Here is a 12,732-nt window from a genome sequence, read left to right as displayed (position 1 = left end):
TCAGTAGCAGTGCTATAAATTGATAAATCTAGAAGTGTCTGACTGTAAAGACGGATTAGTCGTAGATGTAGTAGTAGTAGATGAGTCTCAGTGTTCTGCATGATAATGTCCCTGACAGCTTCTGTAGTCTCACTAAGGCACTTGTTTGCAACCCCTGTTTGTAAGTAAGCGCTTTGATTCAATTATGCGGCATTTCATGATGTTACTTTATGTAACAAAGCAAAACATGTAAATGTCCATAGCCTGTGGTAACCACAGACCTTATTTCAGGCACTAAACAGAAAACCAACTCAAAAAACTCATTGACTTTGACATGAGGGAACTGGAACATGTGGTGATGACATAAAAAATAACGAAAATTAAGTTATTAATTATTAAACAGGCTATGTCTCATTGTCATAAAAGATAAACAATAGTAATAATATGTTATGATATAATATTTACATTCCTCTCCATCAAAATGACACACTACAAGAAGCTCTAAGCTCTAATAACTAGTTCCCCAGTGCATCATGGGCCTTACAGTGTAAAACCTGGTGAGTGAGTGGTTGGGTTTATTTTTTAGATCTGTCTGTCTTTGTAGACATAAAAGTTGGTTACCTGCCAGTTTATTTTATTTTATTAATACCCACTTTTTAACTGTGCCTAACTCAGGTTTTATCTTTGCTCCATAGAAGAGGAACGCCAGCGGAGGGGAATATGGAGCAAGGTAAGTCTTTGTCATTGTTTTACGTCAGGCTTTCTCAAACTTTTTCTGGCATACCACCAATAAAAATGTCAGGCTCTCTCAAGTACCATCTTACCTTCACAGTTTGACTTTAGCTTTTAACTAGTCATGGATGCTGTATGTGCTTGTGACTTGTATGAACTTGACTATGTATTTTGGTGGCATTAGGTGTTTTTCAATCAATTTCTTTCTTTTATAAAAATATTTTTCTTCCAGTAGAGGGAGCTCGCATACCACCGGTGGTACATGTACCATACTTCAAAAATAGTGGTTCTCTGCAGTATGATACAATGTTACAGGAGCTGTGACGAGTTGCATGAATTGCACCCAAATGTTTTTGGTTATTTTGTTGTTGCTGATGTACACCTTAACAAACCAATTTCCCTGCCCGCATCAACATATTCCCCAGACCCCTCAATCATATAAACTGCTTATACAGCTAAGGGTTGAGCTGATGGACAGCAGACAGTTTTGACATGTAGGAGAGAATATGCATTCTGTTTTAATGAACTGTTTTTTAAAAATGTCATATTAAATCTGCCCACCGAGGTGAACCCCTGCAGGCCACTGTTTCAGTGTGTTTTCAATCAGAGCATTAGTATATGCACTTTATTTCTTAACTTAGCTTTCTCACATTGTTTCAGGCTTCAGAGGCTGAACACAGCTAATGCCTTGATACCACCAGTCATGTCTCTATGATTTCTGTCTTTGTTCCGGCTTCATACCCCACTGGTAGCATTTCAGAAGCAGAGCATCATGACTGTCTGATATTGTTGAGTTTCTCAGATTGTGTTCAGTTAAAATTTGTTGTGCTGTGGATCCCAAGTGTTAAGAGGGGGTTTTTATTTTGATGCTCTATGCTGTTCAGTTGTCTGAATTCCTCTCTGCTTCCATCCAAAAAAGACTTGTGTGTGTGAAGTGCCTGTTGTCTGGCATGACTGCGATCAGTGCCAGCGGCTGCGTTGTGACAGTAACAGGACACAGGCGTGCGTGTAGGAATCTTGAGGCAAATGACAGTTGCGGTATGTGCTGCGGTAGTTGTTGATTTGCCTTCTCCCGTCTATGGTGAGGGAGCTTTTCTCACCGGAATGCGTAAGTGGTAGGTTTATTAGAATGACAGGGGGATGCAGCAGTGACTACAGTGAAGAGCAGGTGAGGATCCTTTCCCTAATCGTTTGAGTAGGGAGAGGATTATTGTTGTGAATGGGCTCAAATGGCAACAAATGAAAATGTCAATCAATACCTCCCACACAACGATATCATCACCCATTGCAGTAGTTCACTGTCGACATTATCATATGACAATCTGTAAACATTACCCAAACCTATAACAGTTACTGCATACACAGAAATACAGTGATTAATTGTTGCACGAAACATGCCATGCTGACACAAAGCTGCTGAACTGTTTGTCCAGGTGAGGATAATGAGAGTAAGTCCAGATGTCACAAGCGGCACTCAACAGGAAAGAAGAAGAAGAAGAAGAAGAGAAGACGGAAAGGCGAAGAGAACTCGTCAGATTACGACTCAGAGTTTGTGTTAAAACAGAGGGACAGTAAATGTGGCCAAAGCTTATCACCAAGTCGACGAGTGGAGTTGCCTGATATTATCCCAAAACAGGTAAAAAAAAGAAAATTACACACACACACACACTTTTTTTTAGGATTCTGGTATCACTATATACTGAGTCAAGAAATTTACAAGGAGCAGCCCTAACCACGTGACCACACTGGAAACTTGTGCAGTGCATGGTGGCTATATTGCTGGGCTGCTGCTGCTCACTCGCCCGTGTCACAAAGGCAGCCATCTTTATGTGATATATGATGATGATTTAGAAAAAATAAATAAATAGTAATTAACAGGGGGTCATATTTCCAAATGGCACATGTGCTCTCAGTTGTAAAATTCGGGCACACTTTACAAAATTGGCTGCAAAGTCTGACTAAATGGTGACAGTCTGCAGTTATGCTTATAAACATCAATGACATAATGATAATTTATTCTTTTTTTTTTAAATTTTATTGCTTCCTAACAGGACAGCTCCAATAAAGGAAGAGGAGATGAGGAAAGACATAGGAGGAGTTGTCGTTCCTGTTCACGGTCACATTCCTATTCTCATTCACATTCCTGCTCATCGAGGAGGAACTCTCGATCTTGTTCTAGACACCATAACCGAAGATCTAGGACTCGCTCCCTATCCAGTTCACAGCACCTCAGGCCTCGGTCCAGGTATGAAGGAATAACATGAATTGATTGTTTGATTCTTGAGAGAAATGCAAAACATTAAGGGCGATTTTGTGTTTTTTGATGTGGAGTTTTATGAGGTACTTATTATCCATAGTCAGTATATTACCAATAGCGGATGACAGTTGTCACGTCCCCAGTTTAGAGAAACATTAAGGAGCACAGACACGGAAGCTAAGCAATGTACTGCCATGGACAAGGGCGGTGTTTTTAAGCGATTCATCCTAGTTTTACTTTAAATATGTAAAATGTATCCTAGGACACTGGCTTTGGCTATATTTGTATTCTTTCCTTTTTGCTGCTTCTTCCGACCAAAGAAATGCCTAATATCTGTATTTAATGGTCTCATGTAAAGCTGGTTGGAAAAAAGATAGCTGCAACCCAGCCCAGCAATATCACATTTAAAAATCAGTGAGTGCTACTGCTGACTGGTCATCTGGTCATTGCATTAGTAGGACTGATACCTTCTGAGGCACACTTACAAATCTCCACACATTTGCAGAGCTTAGCAAAAGTCACCTATAGAAAATAGGAACTTTTTGCGTGACAGAATTTACCTAGCAATTGTTTACAGACCAATAATTTCATTTTAAATTCACTATACCACAATCCTAGTGGACCAGAAGTTTACACACAATAAGTTGACTGTACCTGTCAACAGCTTGGGAAATTCAATAAAGCTGTGTCATGGCTTTAGGAAACTGGGATCTCATCAGTCTAAACTACATCATATGAGTCAACTGGAGGTGAACCTGTGGAAGTATTTTGAAGTTGCTGTAAGCGTTGTCATTGTATTTGCAAACCCTCTGTCCGCTGTCACCTGGAGCACTGGAATGGATCATTTTCTCTGTTCGGCTCTGGCTGGTGCAGGTACTAGGTACTGAGCAGACAGAAATGTAGTTGTCAGGTACATGAATTATGAACCACCAAAATGTCCAGTGGGCAGTATGCCAAATAAAAAACTTCACTAACAGGATAAATACACTACTCACAATAAGTTAGGGATATTGTGAGAGACTCAGTGGATTTCATACATACCGTGTTTGTTTCACTTCAGAGAGTTTTGGGATAGGGAGGCAATTGTATTGGGGTGATAGACACACCTCATTTTGTGTTTTCCACGTAATGGTCTCACTGTGTACAGTGTGCCTTACATATTGGGGCCCATACCAAAAAAGTAAAGACAACCCTTTTCAATGTGGCATCAATTTCAACATTCCGTGGGTATAAAAAGCTGGTATTGTCAGTAAGTCATTCCAAGTTCATCATTCAAACAGCCATGAACACACAACGTCACTTAATGGACGAGCAGCGCCACCTGGCCATAGCGCGCCTTCGGGTCGGTGGCAGGCAGTCAGATGTTGCTCGTGGACTTGGTGTGTCTCAAAGTGTCATCAGCAGACTTGCATCAAGACACAGAACTACTGGCAGAGTTTGTGACAGACCCAGGAGTGGAGCCCCACGAGTGACAGACCGCAACGATGACCAGTACCTAAGGACCTATGCACTCAGACATCGTTATGCAACTGCCACACAGCTGCAGGCCCAGTTACGAGATGTGAGGGGTACTAGGGTTTCCAGACAAACCATTCAAAACCGACTCCACCGCTTTGGCTTGAATGCCAGACGACCGTTGCAGGTGACTCCACTGACACCAAGACACCACCGTGAACGTTTGCAGTGGGCACGAGACCATGTGACCTGGACAATGCAGCAGTGGTCTACCATCCTGTTCACTGATGAGTGTCGGGTCACCTTGCACAGAAATGATGGTCGTCAGCGTTGCTGGAGAAGGCGAGGTGAGAGATACGCCGATGTCAACATGGTCCCCAGGGTTCCCTTTGGTGGAGGAGGTGCAACAGTTTGGGCAAGCATCACCAGTCAGCGCAAAACAGATTTGGTAGATGGCTCAGTTACTGCACGTTCTTACCTCAGAGACATCATAGAACCCATCATCATCCCCCAATTCCGCCAGCACACCCCCAACTTTCTGTTCATGGATGATGATGCTCCACCACATCGTGCCAGAATTGTCACAGCTCGACTTCAGGAAGTCGGAGTGCCTCATTTGGTATGACCAGCAATGTCCCCTGACCTGAACCCCATAGAGCACGTCTGGGACCAGCTGAAGCAGAGACTGGATGATCGTACCCCACCCCCACGTGACCTGGCAGAACTGCGTGTAGCACTTGTGGAGGAGTGGAACACATTGCCTCAGAACAACATCATGAGGCTAGTGAGGAGCATGAGACGTCGCTGTCAAGCTGTCATCGCGGCAAATGGTGGAAACACCCGCTACTGACATTGTCAATTTTTGTTATTTGGGGCTATCCTTGTTATTGTCTAAATTTTTGGGGTAATAAATATTAAACTAATGAAAATGGTGTTTCTTCTCATTCATTATTAGTAATCATATCAAAGGGAACTTTTACTTATTTCATTAAAATTCAGACCAAATAGGAAAAGCACTCATGTAAATAACAATATCCCTAACTTATTGTGAGTAGTGTATGTGGTTACCTACAACCTTCAATGTAAAGGTATAACATGCAAAAAAATATAGCCTCTGTTGTTCAGACATTAAGACATTTACTGGCTGTTAAGTTGTATGCAGCACTGTTTTTCTCTTACCAGTGATTCCTGCCTGAAATAAAACATATATGGATCTGGCCCTGAGAACGCGTTCCATTCAAAAATTCACCTGCTGTTATCACACTCTTTTGTCATTGTTTGTGTTGTTACACCTTTTCACAGATAACATTTTTTTTCCCTCAACAACTTGAAGGAGCTGGATGGCAACAATTTTTTCCAGTATTTCAAGTATTATTTTTTTTTAAGTTGCTGAACAAATGCTGTCCTAAATTAGCCAGGGACACAGCCAGAAGTGATCGATAGGTTGATACTTGTTGAGAACAAGTTAACAACGGGTAAAACATCAAGATAGCAGGAGGACAAACGCAGCTTAGAAATGGTTTCAATGAGGTGCTGCATAGAAATTGGGTCAAACTGAGTTGAAACATTTGGAACAGTGTTATTAGATCAGGAGAGATGACTGGGGGCAGAGATGGCATTGTGTTGAACAGAGCAGGGTTGTGTTTATTATTAGTGAGTCATTCTGAGAAGCAAGCCGATCATGCATCATGCTTCAAAAGATCTTTCGTACTAACAACTGACCTGGTGGTGGTGGGTGCAGTGGCCTCTAATGCCAAGGATGCAGGTTATCGAACTCATTGACTCACTCATTGTTTTTAGGATGAGTTGGGCTGTAACCGCAGAACTGTAAAGCAGATTATTACACATACAGGAACGACTTGTTCGCCTCAGAACAGGTGGAGTTGATGGACAGAGACGAGATCAGTCAGTGAGAGCAAGTTAATAGTCAGGCCTAATGTAAATACCAGGGCAAGAGTTCAGTAATGTTATGGACGTCAGATGCAAAATAGTTTGATGTGTCATCGACGTTGATATTAAAATTCCAAACAATGATAATTCTCTCGGTCTTATCAGCTGTGCTTTGTTTACTGTTGAATGAATTGCTTTAAGCAACAGCAAGGCCTCCACCACAGCCAGTGCTCTGCGTGGAGTTAAAATAGCTATAGTCACGAGGGCAAAGTTCAGCTAGCTGGCAGCAGTCCCCTGTCTTTACTCAGTTATCAGTTAAATTTAGAAAGTCCGGGTTATGGGAGGTGATTAAATCACTCGATATGTAGGTTTTATTTGGCAGAGACCCAGCGCTGAAAAGAGCAAATGTAGTCGGAGCTGTGGCCGTTGGAGGAGCGGTGTTACAGGTTATGCTTTGAAGATTATTTTTCGTTATCCTGCTTGCTGGTGCGAAATGGATGATTAACCGTGTTTGTTACAACAGATTTAATGGGGAAATTAACTGGAGAAAGCATAGGGGACAGAGAAGGGCAGAGGGGTGTCCTTGTGATTAGATAAAGTTGGAACTGTTGACGAAGAGGAGGGATTTTTGATGTTGGGGACAGAAAGGGACAGAGAGTCACTAGGGGGGCGTTAACAACCGGGTCACTATTTTAACATCTGAATGACTTGGTAAGAAGAGAAGGGACTTTCAGGTGCGAATGTGAGTAAACAGTAAACAGTCAGTCATGTGGCTGAGTTTGTACTGCATGCTGCATGTTAGCCGCCAGCATTCACATGCCCAGTTTGTTTGGGTGAAGAAACAGACATCTGTACATACATAAGAGAGAGAGGCGTATGAATTAGGGATGTAATGATATCAAAAACTCATGGCAGGATATCATCAGGAATTACAAAAACCCCCCAAAACAAATTTAACCACTAAATCAGATTTTCATTAAATATCATAATGCTTAAGGGAAGTTATCGTTCACTTTGTCCACACAGGTTGAGATCAGCGGACACTCCACAGTGTTCATGTAGAAGGTTTCTTGTTTTTTCATCCTGAATACATTCCTTGACTTATATCATAACGTATACATTATTGTGCATGTTATACAGTATAAGCATTACCTAAACACAGATAACCATTTTTAATGCTCTTTGTGACCCTTATTATAAAGTTGAATGTATATATTCCTTAAGTAACACTTCATAAATGCATCAGAATTCTGAAAGCAATAATTAACCATAATTAACCATTTCTTAATGATCTTTGGGACTCTTATTGTAAAGCTGAAAACATGTATCCCGTAAGTATTATAACATGAATGCATGAGGATACTGAATACACATTATTTTACCATAATTAACCATTTGTTAATGATCTTTGTGACCCTTAATTTAAAGTTGAACTCACGCATCCCTTAAGTAACGCATCATAAATGCATAGGAGTGCTGAATAAGCATGAGTTAACCATAATTAAACATGTATTAACAATCGTCGTGACCCTTCTTGTAAAGTTGAAATCGCTTATCCTTTAAGTAACATGTCATTAATGGCCAAGGATACTGAATAAGCACTACTGAACCATGATGAGCCATTGAATAATGTTCTTTGTGACCCTTTTTGAAAACATGTATCCCTAAAGTATAACTTCAAAATGATTTTTTTTATTATTAATTTCAAATTAAATTGTTAAACGTTGTAAATAAAATAATTGCATTTTCTTTTAACATGTAGCATAAAATCTTCATCTTTATTTAAGTTGGAATGTATCATGAGATGAAAAATGAAAATACCTGTGTGATTCTTACAAAATTACTTGTCACAAAGAACATTATCAAATGGTTAATGTTTGTTAAGTAAAGCTTTTTCAGTACTTTCATGCATTTTCTTCTTTCTAGAAAAACAAAAGCACCAGCTCAGAAGCATAATGTGGCTTCATTGCCTGCCGTAGGCTAGGCCAACTGAATGACTAGCGCTATAAAGATTAACTTTTTTTTTTAACAGAGGGAAGGTTACCTCCTGGATATTAATATGCCTTGCAGAGTAACCCTTCAGATATTCCTCAGACAGTATGGTGGACACCTAAAGCATCTATGGTGAGTGGAAATAACTCAGGTAGAGGCATCTGATGCAGTTAACATCCTTCACTGATGGTTGAATGTCTAGTGTTATCAGTGGGCTACAATAAGCATCAATTACAACCAAAGACATAAAATAAAAAGTTTAGAGAAATAAGGTAATCTATATCAGGATAATGTCGTATTAAACATTCTTGTGGTTTAAAGTCATTTGGTCCTGACATACCACAACTGAAACAGTAGCCTAAGATTTAGCAAATGATTACCACTGTTTTACACAATGTCAGATGATTAATTGTAATATTACATGAGAAAACATGAAATGATCATTGTAAATGAGAGCCTGACTTCAAATATCTTTACAGTTTAAATAAAGGCGATGATAAAAAAAAGATTTATATTTAATTCACCCACTGGGTAGAGATTTGGTGCAACACATTGTTGAACATCCACAATATACCAAGGAAAAAAAGGAAAGTAAAATAACATGTGGCTCTCGGTGAGTAGATGGGGTTTCGTAGTCTGAAGGGGCAGTGTTGCTTCCCTGTCCTTTAATATGCACTTGATTAATTGAGAATTATAATTAAGTAATGCATATACAGTATAACATACACAATAAGTTAAGGAACGTCTGCAAGAAAATAGAGGACACCTGCATATAAAGACAAGTAAGTGTACAGTCATTTCACTTTTAATATGCATTGAATATACCAGTTATTCAATACATGGACATATTTGATGTTCTTACATGACGACCCTGGGTATCATTGTATACCCAAATCCAGAGTGACAAATGACAAAGTAGTATGTATTCCACTCATTCCATCACAAAAAAATAGTTGTAGAAATCATTGGAACTGAAGACTGCCATTAAATACATGTTCTTTACAAATGTGTGAAAACTTTTTACCGCGACTGTATATAAAACTGTTACCGTTTGTCAAAATGCATCGACATCCTTAAACAACAATCATTTTCGGCATTTGTTGACAGGGGATCACTAAAGAATAAAACTGAAAATATTGAAAAAATACTTTCAGTTTAATAGAAAGTACAGAAAAAATGAATGCAATCATGGTCAATATGTAAAAAACTATGCTAAAATTGTACAAAAAACCCTATTTAATGTCTAAGTGAAAACAGATTTCTAAAAAAGTGATGTAAATGAATTCAAACTATATAATGTAAAATAAGTGATTGCATGAGTATTCACCCCCTTCAGTCAGCAGTGGATGCACCTTTGGCCGTAATCACAGCACTGAGGGTTTGTACATCTGGACACTGCAGTTATACCCCATTCTTCTTTGCAAAACTGTTGCACAGGGATTGGGTGTGAACAGCCCTTTTCAAGCCCATCCACAAGTTTGTTATTTGATTGAGGTCTGGGCTTTGAATTAGACACTCTAGAACATTCACCTTGTTGTCTTTAAAACCATTTCTGTGTAGCTTTCGCTGTATGCTTTGGGTCATTGTCTTGCTGTAAATTAATCTTCTCCAAAGTTGTAGTTCTCTTGCAAACCGTGTCAGGTTGTCCTCCAGTATTGCTCTATATTTTGCTGCATTCAAGCCTTGCAGTTGTTGTGAAGCAACCGACAGCTTGATGCTGCGACCACAATGCTTCACAGGAGGTAGCAGGGATGGAAAAGTATGCTGTCGCTATAGAGGTTCGAGACCATTGTATGAATAGAACATAGAAATGCATGCATGATGGTGTACTTTGGTTCCAATGTGCAGAGGAGTCGCCGGTTTTCCACCATGGGAAATGGCCTCGTATAAGCTGCAACAGCTGCTCGCATGTGTCAGTATTTTTGCCACGATGATGGCCCAACATATTCCTCTGTGTTTTTTCCTCATTTTTTTTTCCACTTACTAATTTGCTGTTAATTGTTAACTCATGGACATAAGTATGATGATGATATCAATTTGTCAAGTCAGGAAAGTAAAATTGTTTAAGATTTCTTTTTTTTTTTAAAGACAATACCTGATCCAGTTTATGTACACTAAAGCCTTGTGTACTTATTGAACTCATACATAACACGTTACCAGCGTATCAAGCTTGAGATCTGTTGGGGTATTTATACAGTACATATTTTTGGTTGTGGAGGGTAACCCCCTTTTACCTTTCTAGCAGAATGGTATGCACCTTTGAGAAAATGCTTCATCTTTTTACTTAGTTTACTTTTACTACTTTTCTGTCTCTGTCTCTCCGTCTCTCTCTTTCTCTCTGCCACACACTCACGATGCAGAGCAGGCACATCACAAACCTTTTTGTGTAGGCAACAGCTGAAAAACCCACATTGACTGCTTCTTGGTTTTAACTCTGGCTAAACTGGACTTATTCTCTACTGATTTGTTAGTGTGCACCTATTCACATGGACTCACGCTCTTCACATGTGGACTCACATGCAACAACATGTATAAGCGGCAAGACAAGCTACCAAAACAAACGCAGAATCTCTCATGTCATACACAGTTTGACTTCAATTTCTGCTCAGGACAGTTACCATATCTTTATATAGCAACTAGTACACAACATTGAATGTTCAAAAGCAGAAGCAGACACAATCAGAAACCTTTAAATTAGTTTAGACTCAGAACACACTGCTAGCTTCATACAAAAGGCTGTCTCACACAACCAAAGTAGGTTGGAGGCCATTGATTCCCATTGATATGATTCTACCTGATACCTGTATTGGCTCATCAATGTGCCTTTTCTAACTGTGATGTTCCTTTATCCTTCCACAATCTCAATGATGGTAGATCCTCGGAGAAGGGCGGAGCTTTGGATGAATCCAACCAGTCCAACCAATCACCATCGAAAGGCCTCCAATTGTGTCCGCTGGCCTCCAGCCCTACCAGAAGAGACATCAACACAGTGGAGCTAACAGAGTCAGTGACGACGCTGCAGAGTCCTGACCGGAGTGAAAAGCTATCCAAGAAAAAAGAGTTACAAGCAGAGGACACAACACAACAACTAGGTAGGACCTGTTTGATGGTGTTGTCAGGGTTTTTTCGCGCACCCATCCAGCCCGTTATAAGAGCCAACCTGTAAAAATGTGATCAACTAATCAACCCAGTGCGTCCCACAAAAAAAAATATGTGTTATATTTGCACAAATGTTAGGACTGAGGATGAGGAGGTGCTAAACCCATTGTGCTCTCCGAGGTGCTGATCCTGCTGCTGCGGGCAGAGGAGTTTGGTACAAAGCACCCGTCTCTTTTTTATTTTTCCTCTTTCTCCCCCCACTCACAGTAGTGGGAGGGTATAGGCTAAATAATAAAGTACATAAAAAAAAAAAAAATAATATTTCAAATGATGGTGTTTATTATTGAATAGCAGTGAAAGAAGTTTGAACATTTGAACAAGTTTAAACTTTGAACATGGTTTTTGCCTCTCCATTTCTCAGCTCCAGGATTTAACCAGTTTTAGCTGCTTTACCCCCCTAAACTACAGCCCTGAGCCCAATACAGGATGCTCTTGATGGAATATAAAACAATTTACATGTTAGTTATTCAATAATTTATAAGTTACTAGTTAGTTTACAGATTGAATGCTGCAGGAGAGCCAATGAGGCCCATTTTTAAATAAATGTATTTTATTGGGAAAATGACTTAAAAAAAAATACTGATTCTAATAATCAGAAAAATGCTGAATATCAGTTCTAATAACTGACCAGGCTCATAATCGGTCAACCAATAGTATACAGTATTTATTTTTACACATGTAAATATATGTATAATTTTCTTTGCTCTTACTTTTGATAGAGCATTTACTGTCAGAAAATTACTTTTGATACGTAAGTAGCTTTAATATCAGATACTTCAAGACTTTTGGTATGACTTTAAGGTACTTTAGAAAACACTGCATTATGTTGTGAAGCAGAGAAATGCTGCAACACCGGCAGAATAGGCCATAAAGAAAGGTTCAGGATTATATACAAGGTTGCAGTAAACAACAGGCTAAACTAAAGGTGTGGGCAGGGTGAAGGAAAAGGAGGAGGAAAAGGAAGGAGACATTACCCCTTGTGTCTAAGTAACATGTATTGTGGTCTCATGCTTCAGGTTCTGGCACTTCCTGTTCCATGCTCACCCAGTCCATATCTACTGAACCTGATCAGGCCACTAAGCCCAATTTACCTCAGCAAAAAACACCGGAATACAACCGGTCCTTTCCCACCACCACCACAACCAATAAATCACCAGCAAAGAAGAAGAGAAAACCATCAAAGTCCCCGCAGAGGAAAAAGGAAGCAAAGTCATCAAAGAGGCATAAAAGATCCAAGTCACCAGGTCGGAGTCACAGGAGGGAATCCA

The 12,732-nt window shown here is 39.8% G+C and overlaps 1 protein-coding gene across 2 annotated transcripts in view; it reads left to right on the top strand.

Annotated features, from left to right (window-relative positions):
• sonb (SON DNA and RNA binding protein b) overlaps positions 1-12,732 on the top strand; it is a 29,545-nt gene that overhangs the window by 5,366 nt on the left and 11,447 nt on the right. Inside the window, exons 3-7 of one of the 2 annotated variants that reach the window (XM_030409501.1) lie at positions 675-709; positions 2,145-2,347; positions 2,763-2,956; positions 11,180-11,397; positions 12,481-12,732. The exon at positions 12,481-12,732 is cut by the window's right edge and continues 40 nt beyond it. In XM_030409501.1, the coding sequence (XP_030265361.1) occupies positions 675-709; positions 2,145-2,347; positions 2,763-2,956; positions 11,180-11,397; positions 12,481-12,732 (902 nt within the window). Of the gene's footprint in view, positions 1-654; positions 710-2,144; positions 2,348-2,762; positions 2,957-11,179; positions 11,398-12,480 lie in introns of both variants that reach the window. The other variant, XM_030409502.1, reaches the window with a different exon arrangement.

This window comes from Sparus aurata, chromosome 24, assembly GCF_900880675.1.
Source record: "Sparus aurata chromosome 24, fSpaAur1.1, whole genome shotgun sequence".
In the NCBI taxonomy this organism is placed as follows: Eukaryota; Metazoa; Chordata; class Actinopteri; order Spariformes; family Sparidae; genus Sparus; species Sparus aurata.
Note: the sequence above shows the minus strand (reverse complement) of the source record. Positions and strands in the feature narration are given on the sequence as shown.